This window comes from Chinchilla lanigera, unplaced genomic scaffold (genome assembly GCF_000276665.1).
Source record: "Chinchilla lanigera isolate Chin_1 unplaced genomic scaffold, ChiLan1.0 scaffold00002, whole genome shotgun sequence".
Classification (NCBI taxonomy): Eukaryota; Metazoa; Chordata; class Mammalia; order Rodentia; family Chinchillidae; genus Chinchilla; species Chinchilla lanigera.
The window spans coordinates 56673967-56690290 of record NW_004955403.1 but is presented as its reverse complement, the minus strand read 5'-3'; the positions used below and the strand labels follow the sequence as shown (position 1 = coordinate 56690290).

The following is a 16324-nucleotide window of genomic DNA, read 5'->3' as shown; positions in this document are numbered from 1 at the left end:
CAAAAATATTTTTGATCAGTGGTGGGTTAAATCGGTTAAATCTGAAACTGCAGAACCCCTGCATACAGAAGACTGTGCAGTCACCTGTGTATTTGAGGTCTGTGTCATGGGTGTTTTGAACTTGTGTCTCATATATCTCTAGCTAGCTGTTACTACGCACCTATAAATCTCTACGTAAGTGCACACACATAAGCATGTGTCTGCCTACACACGCATACATGCACGGACACTGTCTTAATCTTTCTCACTGCTGGGACAAAATACCCCACACCTAAAGTTACAGGGGGAGAGGGTTATTTGGCTCAGAGCCCCACAGCCTGCACTCCATAGCTGGCTGGGGCAAGGCAGGGAGTGTGGCAGTTTTCATGACAGAGGGGAAGGGGCTCAGGACACGGTAGGCAGGAAGCGGAGACAGGATCAAGGGAGGGACAAACACCTGTCCAGCCACAGCAATCTGCTTCCTCTCCCCAGGCTGAAGTTTCCAGTTCCACCCAGCTATAGACTCATCAGTGATCCTGTCACCTCCCAGAAGGCCCAGCAATGAGCACATGGGACTTAAGGAAGCCACTTAGGTACAAGCCATACACGCTGAGAACAGGGCTTAGTACAGCACTGGTCTTCCATGACGCATTTTGTCTTTTCAGTGAAGACCCTGGGAATGAACTCACAGCCTACTTCCTTTTAATTCTTCTAACTTATATTTCAGTAGTGCATCTTAACTTCTGAAGGATCTGACCATGGGCTGTTGGGGGCCACGAATTGTAAATTCATGTAGACTGTTCTAGGCTCTCCTTACCCCACCTGCCTGTGGGCTGGCTTTGGAATGCAGAAATCACTTCCTTGCTCATCAGTGAGATTAGCACCCAGGTGGATGGATCTTGGCTTGTTCCCTTTCTGGTGTTAAACCTGCCCTTTTACCACTGCTTCTATGCTGTTCCAAGAAAAGCACCCTACCACCTCCCTGCACTGGCTAATAGTGGCTGGCCTGCTGCGCCTCTGTCTCTGCCCATCCTGAGGCATTGACCTCCCAGCCCCTCAGCATGCATTACTAAATTTGTCTGTTCCTTATTTCATCCTTTTGCTGTACCCCTCAGACAGGTAGTTGGGGATCTTGGCCAGGTCCCTGATAGTGGACATATCAAGAGTTTTATCTAAAAGTGCCAGCCTGCTGATCATGTTGACATCAACTCTATAAATATCATTTTACTGTATTAATTTTATTAGCCATGTTGCTACTCTGGCAGGAGCAGTTATACTTGAGATTTTGTAAATGTGTCTGACTACTGAACAAAATCTGCAGTGATTTATTCAAAATAATTGTATGCATAGAGCGTGTTGTATAGTGGGTCTCCTAGTAGCTTTAGGCTTTTTAAGTAAAGGAAGTCTAAGTTCCTCTCTACGTGACACTGCACAATTTTTATGTTAGGTATTTTTCTAAAAGGGACTCTGCCTTCCTCCATTGATTATTTTGTCTGATCAACCTTAATAAGTACTTGACAGAGATAGACACTGGCACCCAGTTATACAGTAGCCAACCCAGAATCACACCCAGAAAAGAGGGCAATTCAGCAGGACAGGTGAATGTTTCAAAACCAGAAGATATTAAATACTTTCTAACGGGCATGGGAAATTTTTCTTAGTTTCCTTTGCTATCCCTTGTTCTTTTCTTTTTGAGACAGGGTCTTGCGGTGTCGCTCAGGATGGCGCTGGCCTCGGTTCCCAAGTGCTGGGATTACAGGTGTGTCCCATTGCGCCTGGCCTGCTTTTCTCTTACTTTTGCAAAGGGAGTGGGCCGGGTCAAACCTACCAACGACATGCGCAAAGTCTCCCTTCCAGACTGCTCCAGCAACATTTCCAGCCAGTCACAGGCGGGAAGCTCCTGTCTGTCGCTCTCCTTTCCTTTCCTCCCCTCCTGGGTCCCTAACCGCCTTCATCGCCTGCTGCATCACAGAACCGCTTATTTGGGATGTCTCCCAAGGAATCAAATTAAGCTAATTATACTTAATGGCAATGACTGGTGCTTAATTTGGATGGTAATTCTGCTTAATTGAGATGCCTTCAGGTGTCTAAGTGGTTCTCCAAGAGTGTTGGTGAGCGCATCAACCTGCGATACTTGGCACCTCTCTGAACGTCTCTACAAAGTAAATTTAGGGCAAAGACTTTTCTGAAGCAATATAACATGAAATTCCTGAAATTTAACTTGTTCATTATGGGGTGTTTCAGAATCAACAGCATTTATACGCAGTCTTTGCAAAGTCTAGGAAAAGTACCGCAAAGACAGCAGAGAAAGCCAAATCGTCCAGAAGAATGGGAAAGCAGACAAGCCCAAACCACCTGAGTGCATTAGGTGCATCTCACAGTTCGGATAAGTTTAAAAGCCAAAAGCCCATGAACACATGTCTAGGGTACTCTCTAATGTTAGCTCCGGGGCCTGGTAAAGCTGTAGAAGGGCTCTGAGACAGGGCCTAAAGGAAAGGCACGTCTCACACCCCCTGGAAGCTGTTTTCCTGGCATTTTGTTGGTCTATGAGTGGATACATTGTGAAGCTCACAAACAACTGGTCAGACATTTTTATTCTGGCTTCCGGAAAGTTCTCTCCTTGAGCCCTGCAGGGTGTGAACCGTGAACTTTGACTGAAGGGACCTGACAGAAGTTGGCAGATCTTGAAACCTGTCTCCTGCATGTGTAGAAAGCCCTGCCTCCTGTCCACATTGAACCTGGTTTTGTCCATCACTGAAATCTGCAGAGCGGCTGCGATCACGGCACCTTTGTGAGGACAGATGGGATCCCCGGAGGGCCCTGAGGTCAGAGTGAGGTGAGCGCCCCAAAGGTCTTCAAGGACACTGCCAAGCAGTGCAGTGGGACAGAGCCTCCCGCCTCTGCCCTCTGCCACACGAAAAGTGATCCCCCACATTGCTGGGCTTTATTCAGCTCTAAAACACTCCACTGCCAAACTCACCCCGTCAGCGTATCGAGGAGCCTATTATTTCATTTCCTCATGGTACTCATCAGAGTTATAACAGAAAAGAGAGCTGCAAAAAGAAATCACGCTTCTTGCAGGAAGCTGGGACGTCAACAGGAGCAAGGGGGCCCCAGAGTTTAGCTCTGTGGACCTTGGTTTCCTCTCTGCCCAGTGAGCAGTGAACAGTTGGATCTTCAAGCTTCCATCTGAGGAGCACTTTTAATGATTCTTTTTGTACAGGAAAGACAGAGAAGCCCTGACTCACATGCACGTCACAGTGAACTATGGAAAGCCTCAATGCTGATGTACCCCGGAATTCAGTGAATTCTGGAAGAATGAGAACGGTATTAATGACATTTCCTAAAGATTTAAACGAGGGTACTGTCTTCTCCCCTGAAACATCATGGACCTTCCACTGCACAGCAAGAATTTTTAAAACTAGTGATATTTATTGTGAGGTCATTCTCACTAGAGTTGAAGCCGCATCCACTTTGATTTGACCTTGAAAGGAAATAATACGTCTGCATTGCTTGCTTTAACTCTGCTTGGCTTCCCTGCAAGACTGCATCCTTATCCCTGGTTTCCTCAGCTCACAAAACACAGAACACTCGAGTTCTCGGTTCACTCCTGCAGTCACATGTGCCGGCACCCGTGAGCTCCTAACTCTAAGCAGTCACAGCTACGCACACGTGTGAGTTTCGAACTCACTTCTGAGCAAGCCACACCCACTTGCATATATGGTCTGCAGCCCACTGCCCTTACACCAGAAGCCAAACTTCCCATTAAAAATGACTCTCCAGGTCCTTCCCCTGGCTTACAATTGGGGGAGCATATATCCACCCTTCCAAGTGGGACCTGAGAGAAGACCCGGGGAACTGCTAGCAAGTGTGCAAGGAGATCGGGTCCTCTGGGGAACCAGGTCATTCTCATCCTGTCTTTCCTTTGCCCACTCTGCTATGATTCTTCACCGCTCTCCTCAGCACCCACGGCCACTCCTTTCTCCTCCACAGGAAAGGCTGCCCGGGAGGGGTCACCCCATGGCCAGTGTCTCTGATCATCTCTTCCAAGGTCCCCCAGATCAGGGCCTCCTTCACAGAGGCGTGGTCCGGCAGGAAGGAGAGGAGGGGATGGGAGAAATCCCTCCGTGGGTGTCCCCCTGGGCAGCCCCAGTGGTCAGCAGGCTCCTCCCGGCTGGGAAGGCCCCAGAGCTGGAAGAATCATCTCAGGCTCCTCTCCTTCACCCAATAGACACTGCTGCTGCGTCTCTCCAAGCATCTTCTAGTTTCCTGGGCTCACTGCTTTCTGTGCAGTACACACACGCATCTCTCTGGGGACATCCCGACCACACGTCCAACCTTTCGGCTAGTCTGTGTCACTGCATGAAGAGGAGCTGTCCTGGGTCCATATGAAATACATCATGTAACTAATGTCTGCAAGCAACAGAACTACCTGAACCATTAAACTGCTGCATGAAATCTCACAACAAGCCCAAGTTCAATAATTAAAGGGGAAAACCTCCTTGCCTGCCTCACAACAGGGAACACTCGTCTTCGCAGGCACACACTTGTACACGTGGTCTGAAACACGGAGGGATTATTGCCAATTCCGGTGTTGTACTCACTAGCTGCACACACAGGCAGCCTCTGGTACTCATGGGTTTGCTGGACTGTGTGTGGGAGGTGGAGTCAGCGCCAGACCCAGCCTCCCCCACACAGCGCTAGCTTGTCACCCACGCAGTGTGCGCTGAAAATCACAGAACAGCGTTAGAAGTTTACCATCTCTGGGGGCCGCAGGGCTGCTATCCGGGACATGTGTGGCCAAAGGCTGCAAACTGGAAATGCCTCAGATAGACATTAACCTATTCTCTTGATTTATTCTAATTGCAAAAGTCCCATGTTCTGCAACTTGCTGATGCCCAGCGAGATGCCCTGGCCCACAGCATTTCTCACCCCATGGCATAAACACTTGGTTTTTATTTGGCTGCTGTGGAAGCAGATATATCATATTTACTGTTAATTCAATTCAATCTCTGATTCATCCCCAGACAAGCCCAATTGCTTAGCATTCCTTCTCAGAGATTTCTGTACCTAACCTCTGGGACTATGCTGCATTCTCAAACTCTTGTCTTTTTGGTGGACAAAGAAATGCAAGGGTTGGCAAGTTGTTAATAAGTTGTCAATTTTTTAAATTTTATGCCTGTTCATGTTAACATTTCTAGTTTTGAAGTCAGATAATGCTATTGCCCTCACTGAGGCTCTATTTATTAGCATTGATTAGTTTTTTCTAACCACTCCCAAAAGAAAATGTTCTTTTCTCACTATTTCTTTAATGCAGGAGGAGTCTGAGGCTAACATGGAACTTTGCTAACGTGCTCAGATTCACAGACCTGAAGAGTGGGGGAGCTGGCATCCAAAGAGGTGTGAAGAGGACCCTGAAATCAGGAGGCTCTTAGTGAGAATTCGAATAAGAGATTGACTAGAGTATGGGAATCTGCAGTTTGCATTAGTATAATGCTATCCTCAGGGACAGGTGAGCCCTGCAATATAAGCGGCCCGTGGGGACTTTGTTAGAGTGATGCTAGCCCAGAATTCCTTTGGGCTCCTGAGAAAAGCCCACAGCTCCCTGGATTTTTACCTATTTCTGTTTATTAAAGCTGGTGTTTCCCCACAAATAAGAGCTGAGATGTTAGAACTTGGGAAAGCAAACAAAATCCAAAGGCATCTGGTGAAAACTCCGCTGATGTAAATGAGAACTTTTCTGGTTTGAGGCTGGCACTTGCCCGGTTCAGGAAAAGTCTGTGCACCTGAGGCAGATGCTCAGTGGAACCCCGAGATGGAGAGGCAATCGCTCCTGACACAGGCCATCCTACCACCGCATCTCAAAGACTGCAAGGGGCGTGCACCTAGTAAGTTTACTCTGTTACAAATTTGCCCTTTAGTATTGTTTTACTTAGTTCACTTGAAATCCATATTCAAAATTATTTCCTGTCTGATTTTTTAAAAATCAAATCAAACCTTCGCTTACCACTTTCTTTGTTTCTGGGTAGGCATCTATGTTTATTGAATTTAAATTGAACTGAAGATAATTCATTTCATAGCAAAAGAAGGAGAATTATGGTGATGTTTTTTGGCCTATGATTTAAGATGCAATAACATAATTACAAGCATGCATGCAAAACTTATGGAGAAATAACATGGTTTCCCTGTCTCTCACTGTGACAAGAAACATATAGTCAATTTAATGCATTTAAAATAAGGGGTTTGGAAGAGGGCAGGGAGTTGTTTACTTCTAGGAAAGCACACAGATCATGAGAGGAAGCACAAACATGTGACTTGGACAGAAACACTGGGAAGAGCTTCCCTCTGCCTGGACCCCGCAGGTGCAGCTCTAGCCTCGCAGCTGGGCAGAGGCACGGGGTGCTCACACAGTTGCTGAGGGAGAGCATTAGTGGGGAGCTGGGAGACTTGGAGCTCAGGGCTGAGGGAGGGATGTGCCCTGAGGCCAGATGGTGTGCCGTGGAGGAGGAAGCACCAGAGACCAGAAGGAAGACCACGAACCTTCTTCCAGACCCAGGAAGACATTCTACAATGAAGATGTCCATGTCTCCACATCAGACTGCTTTCCAAGGGTGTGGGCACGTGGAGGTAAGAGCTGGAGCCTTTGAATGCAAATGAAGCCAACAGGCAGCTCCTGCATGGAGGAGGCTGCATGGCTGCATGGTCAGACAGCCAAGCTCGCATAGTGCTGCATGGTCAGACAGCCAAGCTCGCATAGTGTTAGAGGCGGGAGCACCGGAGGGGGTGCCAGGGCCTTACCTTGTCCGGGTCGGAGGTGGTGATCACCCACACACAGTGCGCGTTGTCCTCATACTGAACGGGGTAGTTGGGGGAGGTGATGACGCCGCTGGGCCCCCGCAGATTGGACCCGCATGTCCTCGCTGTAACAGATGGAGGCAGTATTACTTTCTGCAGCATCGCACCAGTGGGGAAAAGCATCATAGTCTAAGGAGCTTCAAGTTAGCTTTCAACACTCATGATGGACAATGGTTCATGGACTTGAGTTGGCGAGTGTATTTTGCTTAAACTTCAGGACCCTTGTTTGGAAGCCTTGATGTGCATTAGAGATGCTTTAATAGATGATGTTTGGAGCAGTGTTAGTGCTCACAGGATGAGCTCAGGGATGGCACCACGGGTAATGTCAGAACCAAATCAGTGCACTTCAAATCCTATTGTAACTAAAAATACATGCAAAAAGAAAAGCCCTTCATGTGCGCCTAGGGATGCCCCATGTACCTTGAGTCACACATGGATGTAATAAGACACCATGCACAACACAGTTCATGAGATTTGGGGTGGGGTTATCTCAGCCACCCCGTGCACCACAGGAACTTGAACAGCCGCTCCTACACCACAGCTCCACCTTTCAAGTGTAAAAGAGCCTGGTGAAGGGGGCGGTCTCTTGCAAACTTCAGACTCTACAAATCCACACCAGTCTCTTTACAGTGCCATGCAAATAAAACCTAACATATTACCAGAAGTTTAAGAAAGAAAATAGAAATTGTGGCTGGAAAAGCAAAAGGAGACTGTGATCTTCTGTTTCTCCAAGTTGCAATGAAAGACCAAGTGAAGCACAGAATGATAGAAATTACGCCATTCAGGGTAATTCAAATTGACCTATTTTCCTAAAAGTTTTTTTTCAAATCATTAAGGAAACTTTGCAAATCGAATGTCAGCCTGGAGTCCAGTCTGAATAATAATGATTTAAACTAAGTTTAAAAATGAAAAACAAAGAAATTTTTCTAGAAGGAGTATGGGGGAGCTATGCATCATCTTCCTAGACACCAACGTCATATAAACCAGTTTGGCTGACGAAGGGTGACCCTAGCCATGTCCTGTCCCATGGTCAAGCATCTGCTTCAGATCAGTGTTACTTCTGGAGACAACTATTCCACTGGTGGACCACGACGCCTTCCTGAATGAGGAGCTCCCTGTGGGGAGTCAAGAGCTATCATTCAATAGAGCTGTTCCTAATTTTTTTGGGTATATGCATTTATCTCTTCCATGTGCACTGATGTAAGACAATAACACCATGATAGCACACATCTGCACCCTACTGTGAGTTCTTTATTGTGGTTACTAGTGATTACTAATCTGCAGTTCTGCCTATCTAACTGCAGTTAGATTACTAATCTGCAGTTCTGCCTTTCCTATAAGGCCCTGAATTTCTCAGTATTCCCTTTTCCCCACCTGTACACCCTCCACAACAGACAGGATCTTTATTATCCTGGAGATGTAAAACTGACCAAGGTCACCATAGGCATCTTCCCAGTTGCTTAGTATTTACTAGATAAACATACAGCTAGAAGTTAGCCTTCTACACATTAATAAATATGTTTTAAAGTACCGCTATTTGCCCTCCAAATGAACCACATGTTTAAATGAAGGTGGAGAAAAGATTGTTTTTCGTCTGAAGGCTGCCACAGAGCTGGGTTCTGACATGGGCCCTCTCTACACGCAGCTCCGTAAGGCTAACTGGTCTACCTTAGGAATGGTCAGGAACTTTAAGTATGAAATCCGCCTGAAGCACACTGAGGCCAGCAATATTAGGACATCTTGGACTAAGACATCACGAACACAACTTGCATTACAGTGACTTTCTGTTACATTTTAACAGCTTATTGTGTTTCATAACTAATATCTGTTCAAAACATAATATAGTGTTACTTAAGAAACAGTTTTACTTTAGTGAGTCAGTTTTTAAAATTTTATTTTAAAAATAATGAAAAAGCAATAAAATGACACAGCATTTCAAAACAAGGGGCTAGGGATATAGCTCAGTGGTGCAGTGCCAGCCTGGTAAGTGCAGGATCTTGAGTTCGATTCTTGGTACCCACCAAAAAAAAAAAAAAAAAAAATCAAAACAAGATGACAGGAAATTAACACTGGTTATTATATTGCATACTGTTATCTTTGATGTAGCTGAAGATAACCAGATAGAGGTATGTAAGATTTTTTTTTTTTTTTTTTTTGATTTTTCTCTGGTACCGGGAACCGAACTCACCACCTTGCGCTTGCCAGGCAGGCGCTTTTGCCGCTGAGCTAAATCCCCAGCCCCTAGGTATGTAAGATTGATCAAACAATATAAGCATGAACTGTTCCTTTCAATGAGCTAATAGAAATTAGTAGTACAATTATCTTAGCTATCGTGTATATATATATTATATATGTATATTATATATACACATATATAATATATACATAACATCCTTATATATAATCCATATATATATAAAATCCTTCCTTCTTTTCTTTTTTACCCCATCCCAGTTGTTCTTTCCTTTTGAGCAGTTTCTTTCCCTCTTACAATATCCATTGTACCTTTTGAATCTTATTTACACTTTCAGGTTCTTGTACTATGGAGATGATACAGTGTTTACACATGTGGGTCTGACTTATGTCAGTTATGAGTAGGGTCTCTAGTTGCATCCATTTACCTATAAAACCCCGAGTTTATCTTTCTTTATAGCTGAGAAGTACTCCATTGTATAAAAATACCAACCACACTACTACTCGAAATGCTTCAAAATCTGAGAAATCACTCTGAAGGTTGTGGGGGGATTGGCAGAAGTATCCCAGATGCCCAGCCCACTGCCACCTGTGCCCACCTCATCGGCCCAGCTGCCTCCTTGGGCTGGTTCCCCACACCAAGGCCCTGGTCCTCCCTGTCCCAGCCACCAGCTCTGAAGCTGGCTTGACTTGACTTATTACGATAGGTCCTGGCTTTTCATGGAATTTATCTTACATACAGTGTGGGGAATAATGATTTGTGCCGACTGTAGTATTTATTGAGCTGTGAATTATAAAATAGTCCAGGAAAGCAGACCGTGCAGTGTCCAAGCACACATAGTACAGGCTTTCACACAGGGCAAGTCCTTCCAAACCACCTCCACAGCCAAAATTTGTCAGCTACATCCTCAGAATGTTTTGCATGCATTGCAATAATGACTTATTTTTATTCTTTTTTAAGATGGAGTTTTAGCAAGCTATGAACTATCTGAAAAGAAACCGGTGCACATATTCAGGGAAATGGTTTTGGTGTGTTTTGCTCATTTTTAACTTGACATTGGGAATCATTGCTGACATTGATAGTTTCCTCAGCAAATATCCGCTGTGCTTTTTGAGTAGGTCTAGCAACCTTAAATCACAGGACCCTCCTGTACCTACTTCGTTCTAATCCTCCTCTTAGGAAGTTGCTGAATACTTAGGCTGGAGACTCAGCCCTCACCAGCTACATCATCTCCACTCTAAGCATCTGCTTCTGAGCCGCACGAGGAGCCACACTCCCTGCACGCGGACTTGGCCGGTTTGACTCGCCATGCTGAGTGGCTTGTGAGGTCCTCAGGCAGGAGCTCAACTAGAGAAGCCCTCTCTGATGGGAAGGGGACAGTTAGTGTCCTTGGAAGAAGGAAGCTTCTTCCCTTACAGTGGCTTCTGCTCTAAAGAGGCATCTAGATGTTCACAAAGCTTTCCATTAAGTAATCACAGTGCACTGGTGCCAAGAAAGTCTGCCCCAGCTCCTCATGCCTCCCATCCCCGAAAAGCAAATGCATGCTTTGTCCACATTTACATCGAATGTCACTCTCTAGTGCCACCGCAGCCCTGGCCCCTGTCAAGATCTTGTTTGAAATACGCTGTCTCATATATTGAGAGTAATGTCCAATTACATGCTTAATAAATGTCCCTGGATAATAACCATGACCTAATGCATCATTGATGTTCCTCCTTGGACAGAGTTCTAAGCTTGTAAACTTGACTTCACTTATATCTATACATTTTCAACTAAAACTAGAACTCATAAAAGGATAAATTGAAAATATGATACATTAAAAGGGAAAGTGGACAGGGAAAAGATCATAAATCAGGTTCCAATGCCAACATCAGTCATTTGTCCACTTAATTGATGAATACGTGTTAAATACAAAATACATTTCCTTCAAATGATTTACCTCACTTAATCTGAACAAATTATTCATTTATTTAAGTTCAGTTCCAGGAAATCATTTTTGTTCTTTAGGAACCATTCAATTAATCAAACTTATTAAGGGCAGGAATATCTTAATCAAGTAAATTTAAATTAATAGGAAAACAGGACACACATTTGAAGCTTTATTTCAAACAAATTAATAGTATATTTCTTGTTTAGTGTATTTCTTGTATGGAATAGTGTATTTGTTGTATGAATAGTATATTTTTTGTGAGTAGTATATTTCTTGTATGAAAATGTATTATTGCAAAGAACAGTAAAATGTAGTATGGAGGAAAATATTTACTCCTCAGTGAACTTAAAGATAAATGGAATAAAGCACAAGAATCTGGAACAGGACACACATTTGAAGCTTGTAATCAATATTGAAATTAATATTGAAATAATCAATATTTCTCCAAAATTAATAGCATTCAAAAATTAATACTTGTGTGTATGTGTGTGTCTTGCAGTATTGGGAACTGAATCCAAAAACTTCCGATCTAAAGTTTTGTTTTTTCTTTTGATAGAGAATATATCTCACTCACTGAGTGCTCAGGCTGGTCTTAAACTTGAGATCCCTCTACTGCCTCACCCTACATTAGTGATGGGATTACAGGCATGCACCACTATGACTGGCTTCTGCGTATATTTCTTTAAACCTCTGAAATAGTAGCTACCTAGTCAAATAATCAGTATATAAGCCATAATTTTAGAATTATTTGACACTGGACCTGTAATCTAGTGGAATGAACCATCTTTCAGATGCAAATAATCTTTTTGTTACTATTTTAAAGATCATTTCAGCATGAAAACTGGAGTAGAAATGAAAAAGCTTTAATAGTTTTTAGTACATGACAAGTTAATAAGTTAAGGGTAATTCTTCACCAACCTAACCTAGAATTCTAAAGCAATAATAACTTTATCTGTGACCCTTGCTGGCTCCAATTAGCTTTTATGTGAGTATGGTTACACTTGCAAACAACTGTTCATTTCACTCCTGTGCCCTTTTCACTAAGGGAGCAGCTCAAAGCACCAGCGCCCTGTGGAAGCACATTAGCGTGAAGGAAAGTTCTCAGCATCAATCTCCCCTAAATACTGAGGACATGCCAACCTCAACACTCTGAAGAAGTAGAATGACACCCTCTTTATTTCTTCTTGTTTGCTTATTTTAGACATCTACTGCTGGTTAGAGATACTTAGACACTTTTAAACAGCTCATAATGTTTTAGTCTGACAAGAGTTATAATAGTTGTTTTCATATTCCTAAATGAAGTAAGCATAATTTCAAATGAAATCATTTGTATAATTACAGAGCCATGACAACATCCATCTGTTTGATAACAAGAAGGAAAGGTACTATCCCCTGGGCCTCGAAGCTCATTAGCTAATGGAAGCACTGGCTGGCCACAGAGTCCAGGCAGAAGACCGAGGCAGAGTCACCGTGGCTTATCAAAGGCTTCGTCAGCTGGCCTTGAGTGGAGAAGCCTGGGCCATCACTCAGCATTGGAGACCCTCACCTAGATGGGTGCCTTGAGAACCAGCCCTTGCCGGACCCAAGGATCCAAAATGTCTACTGTCCCAGTGTGCTCAGTGTTGAGAAAAGAAGCATTCCATTGCTTAGAAAATGCAGCTGAATGATCAGTATAAGGCTCACTGCATGGCTAACAATGAATCAGGGAACTTGTGCTATCTATTATGGTGTAGCATGGTGTGAAATATACTCAGAAAATGCTCTTGTGACACTGAGAGCTAAGTAAATAGCCTGTACTTCCTTTTAGGTAAGGCTTGAAACATTAAGTTTTGAGATATCCACCTCCCTATGCCCGTAGATATCTAAAGTTACCTTCTTCTGGGAGCAGGTATCAAAGCTCTGCTTGTGAAAACCTCTGGTGGGAAGCATCCAGGGGCTTCTCAGGATCAGCCTGCATGGGACCATGGACAGGGACACAGCCTGGCCTCCGTGTGGGAACCTGCTCGGTGGGGCCCTGAGCAGCACCTGATTTAACCTTCGGATGGTGCTCAGACTGCCAGAGTGGGGTGCACAGAGGAGCCCAGGGGCCCACCGCTCCAGTAGTGATCATGGGAGTGGCCCTGGCCAGTAGCCACCTGTCCCCTGGAGCTTCCCTGTAGACTGTTTCTGGACCACGGGGCTCCCGTTCTTCTGGAGAGAGGGAGGGTGGAAGCCACAGCTTTGCTTGCCAGTGCCGAGAACACATGGGCTTGCAGATGCCATTAACCCCTTATCTGGGGCCTCCAGGTAGGAAGGTTGCTCTCTGCGACCTCCAGGGGGAGTGTGGTCTTCCTCAGAGAGGACCTGCTGGTGGGCAGCCACGGCCACACCTAGGGCACAGACTGCTGTCTCTGCTGGCTTCCTTCAGAAGTCTGACTCCAGCCCCGGCTCACAGCTGCGGGAGCTGCATCCCTAAACCCACACATATCCTTCCCCTGGCCTGCTTCACTGCAGTACACAGCCGGTCCAGAGCCTGCCGTGCATGTGGAGCTGGGTGGTAGCTGCTGGAACGTACAGAGGAGCAGGGCACTGGAAATGCTCAGGGTTTCCGAACAGTTGTCAGGCTGAAGTCCACACCTTGAAGAGCCTGCTGGTGAGGACAGGGAATGAGGGAGGCGGTGCCCGGCAGTAAAGGAAGTCCCAGAGGTGAGCAGCTGTGATGGTGCTGTTAGACAAGAAGCAGAACTTACGGAGTGAGAGCTATGGAGGTGTCCATGCCCCAGGCTGAAGGTGAAAAGTGAGGGTGGAGGGAGGAGAGGGAAAGAGACAGAGACAGGGAGAGGGAGAGAGAGTCAGGGAGTCAGGGATGGAGAGACAGAGACAGGGAGACAGACAGAGATGGAGAGACAGAGATGGAGAGACAGAGACAGGGAGACAGAGACAGAGGAAGAGGGAGGAGGAGGAGGAAGAGGACGAAGTGAATGAAGAGGAGGAAAACATGGAGAAAACGGTTAAGAAGAGGAGGGGAGGGGAGAGGAGAAAAGAAAGACGGAAGAAGCAATTACTGAACAGAGAGACCAGAGCTAAAGGGCTGTGGAGTTTCCCCTGTTGCCACACGGCAGAGCTGGCTGACATGTGGATGTGGAGCCCAGCGTGCTGCGTGGGGGAAAGGTGGAGCACGAGCAGACGCAGCTTCCAAGGGACCTTGCAGTGAACATGAGGTGAGGGTCAGTCAGGGCAGGGTCTTCTCCAGGAACAGAATGTCACTCACAGGTCTTCTATATTTACCCAGAGGCTGCCGTCAGGCTGCAGGACCGTCTCCCTCTGACATCTGAGAGAAAAGGTGGCCCTGCCCCCTGTGAAGGCGGGCTGGCTGGGAGTCAGCTCTCAGCACAGAAAGACCAAGCTATATAACCTCGCTGGTGGGTGGACTGGCAAGAAAGGGCTCTCATCCGAGCTGCGGCCTGGTGGTGCTTGTGCAGGCTGCGGGTGCGAGGAGGGGCAGGGGCCAAGATGTGGTCGGGAAAGGAGCCGGGGCTCTGCTGCAGGGCAGAGAGACCAGCGATGGTCACAGGCACTGTGTATTTTCAAACAGCTCAAAACAACACAAAGTAAAACAAAAATCAGATCTGAATGCTCTCGTCACAAAGCAGGGATGAGAGTATAAAACGATAGATACGTTTGCCCTGGACATTACACACTATCTATGTGCACCAAGCCTGGCGCGGCACCCTGAACATTTACACTTTCTGTGTCAGTTGAATAAATGAATAAACTGAATGCAAAACATCTGACAGTCACCTTAAAATTCATATTCTCAAACCATGAAACTGATTCAAAAGCAGATTCTATAAGACAGTTGAATCCAAAGAGTATAACCCCATTTTTAAGGTAGTTATAGTATTAGTGTTTGAATCATGTATGATATACCCACTTCCTTAAAAGCCAGACGTTACAATAGACCAAGAAGAATGTGGTTTGGTTTAAAAAGGAAAGATCATCTCAGGAGCACTGAGGGATGTGTCCCTGTCCCCGAGCACGGGCCAGGGCAATGTATCCTCTGGCAGACAAGGTCTTCGGGGTCATTTCCAGCTCTAGAAGGCCATGGCCCCAGGACGGTGAATGCCATCAGCTGAGAGGGAGCTGGAGAGTGACACAGGTAACCAAGCTGTATTTGCAGGAAGCACCCCACTGGGGGGCTGGAGCAGGAGGAGCCCAGCCCAGCCTCTCAGCCTTCTGAGCCTGGAGAGCTTCCCTGAGTGTGGCCCACGGGGACACCAGAATCCAGAGGAGCACACTGTAAAGGCTTCTCCATGGGCTGGAGGACAGGACCCCAGCACACTGCCAGTCGGCTGCAACAGGATCAGCAGGGAGCTGCATAAAACCTAATACCCAGCTGTGGCCCAGGAATCCCTCTCCTGACCCCATACCCACAGCAAACGAAGTTGGTGTTTTACAAAGACATCTGCACTGCTTGCGTTTATTTGAGGCAGCATTGCTCACCATAGCCAAGCCATCGAGAGCAGTTCAGGGCCCGGGCACGGTAAACAGGAGGGAGATGAAACACTGCCCAGTAGAAAACAGGACGAAGCCCTTGTCACTCAGCAACACAGACAGGACTGGCAGTCATCACGCTAAGTGACAAACGCCAGTGACAGAGAGACAAGCACCACATGGTCTCACTTGTACACATAATATAAATTTGGTCCCACAAAAATTAATCCTATAATTTGGCTCTCTGAGAGCAGGCAAAGTAAGGGAGAGAGATGAGGAATGACCGATCAACAGGCACTACGTTAGAGTTTGCTGGGAGAAATAGGTTCTGTTCTGCTGCTGTACCAAAGGATGGCTGTGGTAGGGGTGACTGAGTGTGCATGTAACGACCAGAGGGACGTTCATCTTTCTTTACGGCTGAGCAGTGCTCCACTGTATATACATACCATGTCTGCTTTATCCATTCATCTATCCCTGGGTGGATTTGAATGTTTTCACCATAAAGAAATGATAAAATTTTGAGGACATGGATATCTATAACCTAATTTTAATGTTAAACAATGTATACATGTATTGAAATGGTACCATGCACCCCATAAATATAGACAGTTTTGTATTATTATGTATTCATGGAAAATATATTTAAACTAAAAGAAGAAAGAATCCTTGCTGGGTTTGGTGGCACATACCTGTAATTCCAGCACTCAGAAGGCCGAGGTAGGAGAATTGCCGTAAATTCAAGGCCAGCCTCAGCTACCTAGTGAGTTCAAGGTCAGCCTGAACTTGGTCAGCCAGACCATGCCTCAAAAAAAGGAGGAAGAGGAGGAGAGGAGGAGAAGGAGAAGGAGAGGGAGAGGAAGAGGGAGAGGAGAAGAAGGAGAAGAAGAAGAAGA

General features: G+C 45.8%; 1 protein-coding gene across 1 annotated transcript in view; it reads right to left on the bottom strand.

The window, feature by feature from the left end:
* Csmd1 (CUB and Sushi multiple domains 1) overlaps positions 1-16324 on the bottom strand; it is a 1292092-nt gene that overhangs the window by 411696 nt on the left and 864072 nt on the right. The window contains exon 10 of the mRNA XM_005373917.1: positions 6778-6899. Within this exon, the coding sequence (XP_005373974.1) occupies positions 6778-6899 (122 nt within the window). The remainder of the gene's footprint in view (positions 1-6777; positions 6900-16324) is intronic.